This window comes from Hermetia illucens, chromosome 5, assembly GCF_905115235.1.
Source record: "Hermetia illucens chromosome 5, iHerIll2.2.curated.20191125, whole genome shotgun sequence".
NCBI classification, from domain to species: domain Eukaryota; kingdom Metazoa; phylum Arthropoda; class Insecta; order Diptera; family Stratiomyidae; genus Hermetia; species Hermetia illucens.
This window is the reverse complement of record NC_051853.1, coordinates 82,749,100-82,763,478: the sequence shown is the minus strand read 5'-3', so window position 1 is coordinate 82,763,478 and position 14,379 is coordinate 82,749,100. Positions and strand designations below refer to the sequence as shown.

At 39.0% G+C, this 14,379-nt stretch overlaps 1 protein-coding gene across 1 annotated transcript; it reads left to right on the top strand.

Annotated features, from left to right (window-relative positions):
* Positions 1-80: 80 nt before the first annotated feature.
* On the top strand, positions 81-12,478 carry LOC119657039 (dnaJ homolog subfamily C member 25 homolog). The gene is made up of 2 exons (XM_038063793.1): positions 81-744; positions 11,537-12,478. Exons 1-2 carry the CDS (start codon positions 207-209, stop codon positions 12,001-12,003), a joined length of 1,005 nt encoding a protein of 334 aa, XP_037919721.1. The 5' UTR covers positions 81-206; the 3' UTR covers positions 12,004-12,478.
* Positions 12,479-14,379: the final 1,901 nt, after the last annotated feature.

The window sequence follows — 14,379 nt, the reverse complement described above, 5'->3', positions numbered from 1 at the left end:
TCGACTGAACAAACACACAAGACAAATTGTTCCAATTCAAGTCAAATTGGCAAATGTCAATTGTTGGCTCAGCTGTTTACGTTCATTCATTCTTCCTCAAAGTGCTCACCGTGTCGAATGGTGTACCTTGCGATTCTGAGTCTTGGACGTGGCAGACCAATGCCGGTATTTGGTGATAATAAAGTATTCTCATAGTGAAGTGAAAAATGGCCAACTTTCAATTATGTCTTGTTGTAATTTTAACTGTCCTGCCAATAATATGTAATGGCCTCCTGGAAGGGCTGTACTGTGGCAAGGAAAATTGTTACGACGTTCTGGGAGTGACCCGCGATTCTTCGAAGCAAGAAATCTCGCGAGCTTATCGTGTATTAGCCAAGAAATTCCATCCGGATTTGCACCGAGGTGAAGAGGCCAAGAAAATAGCAGAGGCCAAATTCAAGGCGATAGCTACCGCCTACGAAATCCTGCGCGATGACGAATCCAAGACCGATTATGACTACATGTTGGACAATCCGGAAGCTTACTATGCTCATTATTACCGTTATTATCGGCGAAGAGTTGCCCCTAAGGTGGACGTGAGGATTGTTCTAATTGTGACCATCAGTATAATATCCATCATCCAGTACTACAGTGGCTGGCAGCGGTATGAGTCGGCCATAAAGTATTTCGCTACCGTTCCCAAGTACAGGAATCAAGCGATGGGTATGGCTCAGGATGAAATCAACGAGAAGATTAATAGAAAAGGTATGGATCTACTTCTGCTACCGAAAAATTACTGGCAGAAACTTAGCTTAAATTTAAGATATTCCAATTGCGGAAGATTTGAGTGATAAACAGCAAAGCGTGGTATATTGCGCCTCGGAGAGATCATCGACGTGTAATTGAAATTTAAATGTCTTCGGTATCGCAGTATCACTTAAGCTCGCACTCGTTACTTAAGATTCAAAGTACGATAATTGTATCTGACGCGATAACAAAATGTTATACGTTGACTGTGTTATTTGCTTCTACTTTTGATTTGCTTCCTGATATAATGTACACACCTTTACCGATATTTAGACTAGTAACTGTAATATTTTCAACTAACACCCTCACTTCTTTTGTATAAGAGGAAATTGCTTGAATTCAGCAATATACGAGCCGATTCTCAAGTCAGGAACTTATTGAATAGTTACAAAAAGTTCGAGCTGTTCCTAGTCGTACACCTTGCTCCAACGGATTTATTGTAAGTTTTTATGCTATGTTCAACGTGCTCTTCTTGAATGCGTATATATTCAACTTTCCACTGTTGTGAAAGGTAAGAATAATCAGAAAACCTGTTGATTAGTTTCCTTTTCGATGAGTTCTCATATCAATGCATTACGACAAGTGGAAATGATGGCACATATATATTACAGTTAGTGGCAACTTGTAGGAGTAACAATAATATTAGGATGAATGAATATTTTTCCTTTTTTTCTGTTTGCATTTTACTCAGCGAGATACTTATTTTACTGCGCATGCCTCGAGCGGCTACAATTGCTTTTAGATAATATGATGAATGTTAAGAAACAAACGCAACATTAGAGTTTTTAGTCTTCACTATGAAATTCCTCTGGAGCAATTTTAAAACGTGAAATAACAATTCAGTGAGCAAACTTGAAATCCAGGGACTATCGTAAGAAATACATAAGTGCTCAGAAAGGTTGTAAATGGAGTTGTCTATACTGTCAAAACCGGATATAGCAACGCTGAAGGGGTCGGGAAATTGGTCGTTATATCCAGCACTTCGTTTTAGCCAATATGTTGTCTAAATTTAAGTGTTGTAGAATCATTTAATTTCCAATAATTGGGAAAGGATTTTAAGCGTAAATATTTAAATATTTTATTTGTATGTGACGTAAAAATTGTGACTGTTTTTCTCAGCCGATTCGCTGTTGGTTGATCCAGTTGAGCTTCTAGACAAAAAAATTTATATATATTTGCTTTGTTCAGTAAAATGCATCGACAAAATATGTTATCATCGTCTTTCTGAACTTCTTCTTTCATGATTTCTTTGTCGATCGAAATTTCAGAGATGACCACTTCGTCGCCAACGTACGTAAAATTATCGTAACTGCCCAAATCGAAGACATTATCAATCGATGTTTAGGTATTACATCACGGTGCGGAGTTAGCTTACTTTAGCTAGGTCTCCTTCCGTCTTCCCGCGGGGTTCGTAACCGCACTTTCCTCACTTCTTCTGCTTTTCGCAGTTTCTCCTGGATTACTGCGATGTGGAATTGATCGCATACCAGTCTTCCTTTCAAGTTACCATTCTCCGGGCAAAATTTTCCGGTGATAGCACTTCACCTAGAGTTTCCTCTAGGTTCCTTCTTTCTTTCACGAACCTAGGACATTGGAAAAATACGTGCGTTGGGTCGCAGTGTGGACAATTAGGTGAGGTATCCAATTTAAACCTGTACAGGTATTGACGGTATCCTCCATGACCGGTGAGAAACTGGGTGAGATTATAATTGATCTCCCCATGCTTTCTCTCCAGCCACTCCCTGATGGAAGGGATCAACCTGTAAGTCCAACGACCATTTTATAGCTGGTCCCATCGCTGTTGCCATCTGCTTATGGATCTCTCCCTTTGGGTTTTTTCACCTGAGATAAGGGAGAGATGGACCTGGTGTTATAAATATTCATCATTTCGGTTGCCAGGTTGTCAATCGGCATCATTCCCGAGATGACGAACGCTGCATCGTCTGAGACGGCCCTGAAGGCAGAACACACCCTTAAGGCTGTTCTACTGTAATCCGTACTCAGTTTATACGCATTGCTTAAAACCTGCAGCGCGTTGCCTCAAACTGGGACTGCATACAGCATGATAGAACTCACCACCCTGGCTCTAAGCAGCCTGCAAGTATACCGCGGTCCTCCTGTGTTCGGCATCATCCTTGCGAGAGCCATACTCGTGGTGGATGCTTTTTTGCAAGTATGCTCTATGTGCTGCTTAAAATTGAGTTTTCCGTCTATCATCACCCCCAAGTATGTGATGGCCGGCTTGGAAGTGATGATACTATCCCCGATTCTAATGCAGGCGTAATTTCTTTTGCGACGCTTAGTGATGAGGACCGCCTTCGTCTTTTCCTTAGCGAGTGCCAGTCCAGCACTCTCTACCCAAGCCTTAACAACACTGATTGATTCGCTTGAGTGCAACTCAACATCCTCGAGATGCTTTGCGACCACAACCAGTGCTATATCATCGGCGTAACCCACCACCGCGGCCTCCTCCGGAACCGGAAGGTTAAACACATCATTATACATGCACAGAGCCCTGTGGGACACCCGCGGAGACAACGTACTCCTTGGGTCCATCATCGTTATTATACCAGAGTGTTCGCTCATGCAAATAGCTATCTATAATAGCGGCGAGGTAGGTGGGAACACCAATCGCCCCTAGAGACTTTCGTATAAGGTTCCAATTGGCCGAGTTGAATGCATTCCTCTCATCCAGGGTCACCACCACAGAATATTTGCTGGTACAATCCCTTCCGTGAATTGCATTTTCGGCCAAGCCAGTAACCATTTTGATGGCATCAATGGTTGATCTGGCTTTACAAAACCCATACTGCCTATCTGAAAGGCCCCCTTGGCTCTCGACGACTGGGAGTATTCGTTTTGAGAATGATGGGGTCCTAAGTCCGCATCAACTTAATGCTGGACCGGACCAAATGGGGAGCAACTTACTCCCTCTTTCCTGGTGCACGGACCCCTCGCTTAGGGCTTGCACCCAAACTTTTAAAAAAAAGTCAAGCGACGACGGCCTTACGGTTTTTTACCAGGGCAGAGGCAAATCGGCAGACGCTACCTCACCTCTGCCCTGGAAGCAGCGTGACTTTTCGAAGCCGATATTAGTTTTGAGATTTATTAAAAAGGCGGGAAGTGGGAGGAGTGGAAAGTGATGATTTCTTTAACGGACCCATTCTCAGAAACTAACCAACCGAAAAATCTGAAAAAAATCATGAAGCTGCTCCTATATGGTGCCCAAAATACTCTCCATACCGATATCTGTTCAAATTAAGTTAATAATAGTATATTACCATATTTTTGGAAAAATTGAGTAAAACCCCCCTTAAGTTTATCCCACAGTTATAAATGTTTGTAGTAGTGTAAAATATAATATGAAGCTTATTATCCCCAAGTTTGATCAACATCACACTATTAGTAACAAAGTTACAGTAGCTCAAAGTTGTCTTTACCGTGTAAATTTACAACCCGAAGTACTAAATCTGACATGCTAAATGCATGTACATAACGGGCTAGCATACGTACAAATGGGATAGTTCTACATTCAAATATACTCACAGAAGAAGCAAACAAAACCTTTCATACCTGAAGCGCCCAGCTTCCGGTTTCCCAACTTGTTACACTTGTACGAACACTTTCCCAAACTTTATGAATTAACAAAATAACACCTAGCAATTAATGTACATATTATCGTCGGATTTAATTGAGTTAGAGTCTTATAATCATCTAACAAAAATTCCAAAAATTGTGTTGGACAATAATCGATTATTTGCCCTCTTTTTTCTAGTGTTCGATCCTAGTTTCAAACGTACGTATTTTCCAAAAGCAATAAAGGTCATCCAATTGCTTGAATTACTATCATATTGCACTGGAAGTGACCTGTTGTTTTTATTTTCCAATAACTATCAGGTTCTTCTTTGCTTCCGTCATCCTCGGCACAACCGAAACTGTTATCCGTTACTTGCTCATTGCCCCACCTCTCCTCTAAATTTGGGAGTTTTGTCAGGCATCTTCTTATGAATTTGGTTACCTGAATAATTTTCTCGGAGCTTTATCTAAACTATTCGCTGCTACTATTCCACTGCGATTGACGAAATGCTAGCAAGTTTCTCAATGCATTTTCCGGGAACGAGTCCGTGACGGACGCAAAAACGTCCATCCATGTGAACACGCGAGATCTGTTTCACTTATAAGTTTTGCAAAATCGTTTGCTTTCTTCTCTAAAATCGGACCATTCGTCAGAATATTGACACTTCTTTGGCTTTTATACCACCTGAGCAATACTTCCTCAACATTGGATGTCCACTGGATTTGACGTTTTTAGTTTGTAATCTAGTTTCACCTAGTTCTTTCTTTATTTTTTCAAATTGTAGAAATTATATCCGATTCCGTTCATATCACTAACGCAACATCTCTCTAGTGGATCGCTCGGGTAAAAGCTATCGCTTTCTCTTCTTCCCGTTTGGCAACCTTGTAAATTTGTGGGTTTTATCGTCGGAAAGACATCGTCATTCCCAAGCCAAGTACCTCGGTTGATGAACCGCTTACCTAGCTTGGTAACTTCGAGGGTGCTTTGTGGATCGTGTTTTTAACTTGGTTTCACGATTCTTCGACATGCGTAATGGTTGATAATCGTGTAAGCGAGATCACTCTTTCTCTCCTCTCACCAAATGGCTACAATTTCACGCTGTTTTACCGGAGCGGTTTTACAGTCAGTGACGGTGTTATGAGAATATAGTAGATTTGCGTTTTACTGTTCCCACTTGTATGAAGATGAAAAATCGTTTGAAGAACCATGAAATCATAAGTACAAGATAGTGACTGTCCCTAAATTTGACTATACGCTCGACATCCTCATTGCGTGCTCCACACCCTTTTCCCCGACGGCAACTTTTGCCGTCTGCCTTTTCACCAACATCACCATTAAGATCGCCCGCAATGACGATATAGTCATTAGCAGGTACGTTACTGTTTTTGTGTCAAATAGTTGTCAGGTTAGTCTGCCGTGAGTAACTGGTGAAGAAATGAAAAATACGATCAGCTGATATAATAGTAAGCTTCATCATCAAATTGCTCAACTTCTTTAATGGCATCATCACTGCCCATTTTTCGACAGGAACGGGGCCTGTCCTGCCTCGTCGACAGAGGTGAATGCCCTAGCATTTTTGTTTTTAATGACATTGAATGATCAGGTAGAATTCTTCATAGTAGAGTAACTCCAACTATACCTGATTTATCTCTTTCCCTGATCTCCGCATTAAATTTTTGTTTTACTGAAAACAGAACAAAGTGCATTGCCTTAAACTTTCCTTCTTTATCTGAGCTTGGAACCAGCTGTTATGTGATGATATCAAAAACAATACTTCTTATGAACATTTTTAGCTTCGTATATATCCTTCATAAATTCGACCAGACGTTGGATATATTCAGATTCGTAACCCAAAGTCAATCGTCGAAGTAATACGACGGATTCTCAATAATATTACCATTCGAGGATTCTAGAGGAGTTTCGACTACCACGGTCAACTTCGCTATTTCGTTATGGAACGGCCCTCCTCTCTAAGATGACTTCGGCTAACACAACGTGGAATCACGCATTCATTATGTTCAGGCCCAACATTCGTCCAAAAATATGAGCCTGTGGAAGACACTTTATTTCGGCTCCCAACTTCATTTTGGTGCATCGGATAGAAATGCATTAGTTTCTCACCTTTATTCCCGACTAGCCCGACGTACACGTACAGAGCAAGTGAAGCAAGTGTTCCTAAGTCTCCTCCTTTTATCCAAGTCCATAGAATATAGCTTCATATTCTCTCTTGAGTAGCAAACTATGAAGTTGAGTCATTCTTGTGAGTTTGCAGTTTGCTGGAGATGCGTCCAGATGATGAGAACTGTCTTATCCTGACCTTTGTTTTTATTTTGATGTTTAGGTCTGGCAAAACTTCCTTTATATCACTAGAATACAAGCATTGTCGGCTGGAGTCTGAAAAGTTTCGCCGTCCGAGCCATGAAACTATCTCTCCTTGCCTTTCTGTGAATGACGAGTCTTTTTCAATTTTCAACGTGCGGTTACTGATCCTTTTTCTCTTTTGTCGAAGAAGGCCATCCCCAACACTTTGCGTGTGGCTAGCTTTTGACCGGGACTTTTTAAGGTTTTGTGTGAAACAAAACCTTATTAGAATCAAGACGGTGTCTGTCTGTCCGTCTGTCTGTCTGTCTGTCACACCCGATTTATTCGGAAACGGCTGGACCGATTGTCACGAAAATTGGTGAGAGTATGTAATCTGGTGTTCCCTTTACATGCAGTAAGTGGCGCCATCTTGTATTGAGTTTAAGGGGGGGCTCCCCATACATGTGAATGGAAGGTGCAAATTTTTTTTTCTCAGAATGTAGCCATGTGGGGTATCAAATGAAAGGTCTCAATCAGTACTTTTCGAAACTGGTTCAATATTTGATATTGGGTGAAACACAGGGGAGTGAGGGCTCAAAATATGACCCCCAAAAAGTGTAACAGGTCTCGTTTTCAGAACCTAGCCAACCGAAAAACCTGAAAAAAATCACAGTGGTGCATCTCTACGAAATCTAGGCCTCAAAATATATCCGGTTGCGATATTTGCACAAATAAAGTTAATAATAGTATATTTCCACATTTTAGAAATTTACCCGGCACCCCCCCCCCCCCCTTATGTTCATTCCCGGAGTACAAAATTTGGCATGCGTGTAATGAAGAACATAATGCAACAGTTTGGTCAAATTTGAAGAAAATCCAATTATTATTAACAAAGTTATAGGTGGTGAAACTTCACAATTTTTCGTGAATTTCGTGCACTCTATAACCTGCATGACGTCATCATCACATATCAATTCGTCAATACCACAACGAAATGAGTTCTTATGAATTGGGTCGCAGAGAATCATTTTGTTTTAGTTTTTTAGTTATTTGTCAACCAGACATGTGTGCATGTAGGTATATAATATGTGCGTGCTAATGAAATTTGCGGGTAGTGCCAAATTCAAATAGATATAAGAAGTAAATCGGAAATATGGGTACGATCAATTTATATACGTGCATAAATGTGTACAGTATTCGGAAATAGGCAGTTTGTTTGTTTAGGGTGAGCGTAATATCTATGGCTGTAATATGTACGTATGTCTCGTAGTTTGCAAAAATATGAAGGATTATGTTGGATTTGTAGCTATATACGGATAGAAAAATGTGCGTTGAAATTTCTTATATAAGATGAACACAAAACCTTTATACCCGAAGCGCGAGCTTCCGGTATTCCGACTTGTTTCTTCATTGTTGGGAGTAGAATGTTGGTTGGTGGCGAGTATTTGGTTGGAAATCGGGATACATAGCGATACGAGTGCACTTTGCCGTTTCCAAAACATAGTCTCCTATTAACTTTCCGACTTTCTCTTCTCTTCTCTTTTTCGAAGGAAGGAAGGAACGGATGGATTTGGTGTGAGGGCCGCAGCTAGTTGCTGGATCCGGCCGTCCCCAATAGTGCATTCTCATCTCGTTCTCGGATTCCACGCAAAGAACAGCGGATTTTCGCATTTTTCCTTTTCAGTTTTTGCTTTGCTCTTATTTTATTCTCCTATTCTACGACGAACAGCTGCTCTTTCGATGTGTGTAATCCGCCCTGGATATTCTCTCTCAATCATTTGAATTTTATAGAACTGATCTTTTGAAATTGTTTCTAATACTCAGAACTTTTCCCCTTTGGTGTTGTGAGCACCCAGCAACCACGAATGCGGACATGAGCATAGGTACATTGATTTTACTGCACTTTCGCTCCTCTTTTACCATAGCAGAAGCATAAACAATATAAAAAAAATTGGAATTTTATAAAAAACAATATAGCTGGTAGCATAAAATGCAGACAAAAAAGCCGAAAAAATATTTACGTAAAAGAATAATACTTCATCCGTAAATAAAAAATAAACATTTTTTTGTTTATATTGTACAGTGCTAAACACCAAAAGAGATTTCGGATATAGTGGAAAAGGATGATTTCTACGAGCAACTATCCATGTTTAACATCGACCGCTTATACGAACCAGCTGCCGCTTGACAGTGGGAGAACTATCTAGTTGATCGGACGGCAGATACCCCCGCCATTTAAAAAGCTATTTTCTCGGGTGCGACGTAGCCTTTCAAGGAGTTTGTATCCAAAGAGAAAATTTTCAGTTACTGTTCTACTCCTGTTCTGTTGATTCTGCTTTAAGGAAGAGAAGCAATGCTCCTATTGTTTGTAATAACGCCATGCGACTGCATAAGAAGAACTAAAGTGGCTAATACAGAGGCATACAAGCGTCTGTCGACACAACACTTCAGTGGAGCTGCATTAGTTGCAGGCGCACTTTCCATTTCCCTATTTCTTAAGATGTTTGGAGTAGATTTGCCCTCTTAATTGGCTTCGGCCAGTTCAGATAGTCTTTTGGCCATTTCTTAATCGCTACAAGTCATTAAATTCTGGAAATGTTTATTTAGTCAACTTTAACGTTCGAGCCTTGGGTTAAGGCAATATATTGAGCGAAAAAGGCACAGACAAACACACATTATCGAACTGTAATTCGAACGGGGAACGCGCCTGGAATCTCTACTGTAGAATTCTATAAATTACAATTAAACGCATGGTCTACATCTGGAACCTTCTCAAATAATCACTACAAAGATAGAGCTAAGTGCAAAATGGCACCAAAAACAAGAATTAAAGCGATCTTCCGGCAAATGAGAAGTATTCCAGCACATTAATCCAAAAAAAAAACGAAAACATACTATAAGGTCTACTATAAAAAAAAACCTAGGCAAAAAGCTATTCTAAGATATAGTAATAAAATAATTTCTTTTCTTTTTTTTCAAATAACAATGATTATTGGTAAAAATTTAAACACCATAAAACGAACCTAAACAATACTTTAAGATCACTTATAATTGCAAACATGTTTGTACTTTAAATTGAAGAGTGCTTTGTGAAGCTGTTTCAAGGAAAATTTTGTTATGGTTTCCAAAAGTTTATTCCCGTCAAATTATTCCATCGTATCATTTAACAGGATTCTTTTGAATGCCTTCTATTCTTCTCCTTCACATTTACTGTGATGTAGCATCTCCTACACGATTTAAAACTTAAAATTGCCAAAATGCCGAAAAAAGAGGATACCCTCACAGACCACATTATACTTATCTATTAACTACCAGAGGGAGTATGACGTCGTCGTTCATTCTTCAGAGTTGAAAGAATATTGTTCCATCTTCACAATTACGATGATTATAAATTTTCTAGAATTGTATGTGCTAAAGTGTTGACACGTAAATTTTAATTATTTTCCAGTTTTCACATCTTCAGATTTGTGCCACATACGAGTATTTTGCTACATACTTTTAGCCTCGAGAATGTTTTGAAAGACTACAAATAAGATTCACTGAATTGCAATACATACAAAAAAGTACTACAAATATTATTTTGAGAGAAGGAAAATGTTTGTCTCATTGCCAAGTGTTCAGGGTTCATATACCATATCTGTTTTTATCGAAGGTAGAAGCTTCACGTCGTTATACAAACATCCACATGCCTGTGAAGTCTCAAGTGCAAGGCTCGATTAATATTTGTCGAAGCAGGTCTTATTTTTTATGCTAGCTAAAAGAGAGGGAAATGAGAGTTAAAAAAGTCTTTCTGCTTTTCACCATGATAAACTTTGTAAACTGTTTGTTTGGTTTTGGCAGGGAAAGTTTTGTGTGTCTAGCAACCTTTAGACCCTTCCACTTTTCCTTATGGTAAACTTGTTCCCAGTTTTTGATAGCCACATTACCAAATGCTACTGGCACTCCAATTGCTAGTTGGCACCCAGCAACTGAACTCTCTACGTCAGAGTAGTTCCAACGTATTAAATCTAAAAATAGAGTTCAAACGATTTCTAAATTGTCATTAATCAACGCCCTCAGGCCAGCTTGACTACCAATTCACCATCAATCACCCAGGTTGCTGTCGTTAGGATCGCACACACTTCAGCCTGAAAAACCGTTGCATACTGTCCCACCAAAAAAGGGCATTTTCGCTTTTATCCGGTCCCAGAAACATATTCTGTTTTGAGCTATCAGTACAAAGTATACGGTATATTCCGCTATGCAATCTTCTGATCGGTACTAGTTTTCTTTAAGCTTGAGGATAACTTCATATCTTCTACCAATCATGAGTCTCCGAGAATAATGAATAAATATATCCAAAAGCTGCAAATTGAGTAATACATTTAGTGTGCTGTGAGCGAAGATATTACTTAGTTTGTGAACTTTTCGAAGCACTGCCCCGCCCCTTACGTTGTTCGACAGACAGAAATACAAGCGTGATGTGGACCACGGTGATTTTCTTGTGAATCTCACTATGGTTAACAAAGTTACATAAGGTCAAAATCGTGCTGCACTATAAGCTCATAGATTCTCAATATCATATCAAGTTCCTCACATAACAAAGGTACAAAACCTTTCATACCTGAAGCGTAGAACCTCCTTCCTCCAACTTAGTTAATTTCTTACCAGGCGAAACTGGTCCTCGAGCCTTAAACAGTTTTCCTATAATAACAATCAAATCTCACTTTCACAGTATGTGATGCATACTGTACTTCAGACACCTGCTCTCATAAATTATGTAATGCATAATAGCAAGTTTTCATTTTATATTAGTCTCTTACCGTAAATCTATTGAAATTTTTACCTAAATTTATTGATTTATGTTTTCAAATATAATCTTTCTATTTACAGGCAAAAATAGACTGTCGAAAGCTGAACAGAAAGAGGAAACAGAAAAAATCATCCGCAAAGTAATCGAAGAGAAGATGGACATCAAAGGAGCATACGCAAAGCCTTCCATTCGAGATATCCTATGGATTCAGCTTGCCCTACTACCATACACAATTGGCAAATATCTAATATGGTATGCTCAATGGACGTGGCGATTTAATATTCTTAAACAACCCTACGGCGAAGAGGAAAAACTTTATCTGATTCGTCGAAACATGAAAATGAGTCAACATCAATTCGATGCAGTTGAAGACGATAAAAAGTTGGAGTACCTTGAACTCGAATTGTGGAAATGGGATGTATTTACTGCGTGGAAACAGGAGCAAGAGGATGAAATGAAGAAGGCTCTAGCAGAAAATCCTAGATATAAACAATATAGAAGATACATGAAAAACCATGGACCTGGGCGGCTCACCTTTGAAGATTAACTGAATCTCTATTGGTCATTGAAATCATTCGAATCAAGTTTTATTGATTTGATATGTAGACAAAATTCAATCATTTGTACATCCATTCACGCACCTATGTGTAAGCCTAATTTAATCTTTATCCAAATGTCTCAAGAATTATCGTAATATATTTGTCTAATTAGAACACTTGATAATATATTTGTTCTCTGTATTTTAATTGAATGTTGAGGATCTGTAGAACATTTGTTTAAACTTTAAGCGAGAAAACAATTGCATAAAAGTAATTTTGTTTGCAGAGTGAAGGAAAACGGGTTGAAATAATCGAAAGAATATACAAATTAATCTATACTTGAGGTCACTGATCATGTTGTCGACGGTTCTTGTTAATATTATGTTCATAGTGATGATATAGTGTCATAAGCATTCATTGGGTCTAGATTTTAAATCGGGGATTGTGAAATAAAATAATAAAAATGTGTATATTTCCAAAAGAGGATGATGTTTCTTCTGACTGGCAGGGTTTACTGCGTTTAGTTTCTTAGTTATCTCTCAGTTTCTACTACTGCCTCTTAATTTTAAGATGCATGCTAGACTATTAAAATAGTTATCTTTACAAATATACATATATTTTCAGGTACTTTTGGATCATTTCTTTAGAACTGAAACAATTTGTTAATTGATCTGTTGATCATTTACTTAAAATTCTTTCTATCATACTATGCAAAACGCTCTCCCCTTATTTGTGCTCTTTTCTGAATGATAGACTCCAACAAAAGACGTTACCAGCTTTCTTTTTGGCTAAAGAGAAGTTGACGCGTATTCAGAAGATCTGAAAACCGAAGTTATCATTAGTGTTATGGATGGAGCGATGGAGTACAGGGCAAACCCTAATGGCCCTTAGCTTCCACCTCCAAGCGACTTTATCCTTTACAGCATTTCTTTAGTTGCTGGCATAAGTGTTTCGTACATCTTCGCGAAACCATCGAATCACTACAATTAGACCTTACTCGTTTTGTTTTATCCGCTATTCCCGAGCTCTTGGGTGAAGCTATTTTCTAACATTCTAATGGCATGGTTAGTTTGTCTCAGACGAGGAATCTTTATTGTTATTACAATGCTATACTATATTCGTGTTCGTGGTTATATCATATTCTCCATCCAATTTTTATTTTTTCTTCTAGGTTCACTTAGCTGATAAAATCCTTTTCCTTTCTGATGTTTTGTAAATTCATATTTTTTCCAGGTATTTTTTGAAAACTTTCCAACCAATGCAATGTAAAATTAAAAATTTTTTGCCGATGTTTTCCGATCTGTACTGGCCTTTTTTTACGGCCGCACTCGCTGATCGTTGAACTAGCTAATGTGATATTTAATTAGGAAAGAGGAGTTGCAGGGTTGAAGGGTCTGATATGAATTGTGGGAATTGGAGGGCTGTGAGCGGAGATATCATCTTAGATTTTGTGGTATATGGGATTATTATTTTTTGGCTGGCTCTGAGTGTGGGAAGATGGGGAAAGGGTAATTGCAAGAATTGTAGGCATTATTGAAATACAGACTTTCGCGTTGTTTATTTTACGCATAGGAACTGGTGTTTCTCAAAAATTCATCGAAAATTACCGCTTTTCGGCCCCGCCTTCGCTCCTTGTGCATTCAATGTTAGAACTAAGACTTGCAAAAGTAGTAATCGATACCTTTCATTTGATACCCCACATGAAAATATTTGGTGATGGTGATGATGTGGCGAAACGAGCAATTTGCGTAACAGGAGGAGAGGAGATGCTATATAGACTCGAATCATTATCTAAATTCTGAAACTGAAGCATCAACAAATGATCTTCAAAACCACTTTAAGAGCATTACCATTGGTACCGTCGAAAACATATTTAGCCCAAGTAGCAAAAAAATCGGAACGACAGATTCGATGATAATTATAAGCTAGCAATAGAACGAAAATTTGTTGCATATCGGACCATGTGGCAATCTTAAAAAACACGGAGAATGGACAAAGATTTACCACGGACCCCGTCGAACGAAGAAGCGATTTGACAGAGAGAAAGAGAAAGCTTCAGCCTAACAGGTCTGTGAACTTGTGAAGAACAGGGAGCCAGTGGACCCGGTGCGGAAGTTTTATCAGCAAGATAGCAGGATGAAGTCATATACATCTCAATGTTAATCCTGTTGAGACAAGGAAGGAAATCTGATTTCCGACAACAACTGCCTCAAGTGATTCAAGGTTTGGGGCAGCAAGTCAATGCCTGATGAAGGGTAGCGAGACAATATCTGTTTATATATAATAAGGACTGGCGAGGCGAGGAAATCCAATTAGTTCAGTCATAGGCCCATACGAAATTGTCTTCACTCCAAACAAATCAGCAGTAGATCAGATTTCCTTTC

What these genes read in the sequence shown, in the direction of transcription:
- LOC119657039 (XM_038063793.1), top strand. Translation starts at nt 207, where the DNA reads ATGGCCAACTTTCAATTATGTCTTGTTGTAATTTTAACTGTCCTGCCA. An exon ending in CGAGAAGATTAATAGAAAAG is followed by an intron (nt 745 to 11,536) that starts GTATGGATCTAC and finishes TTCTATTTACAG; the next exon opens with GCAAAAATAGACTGTCGAAA.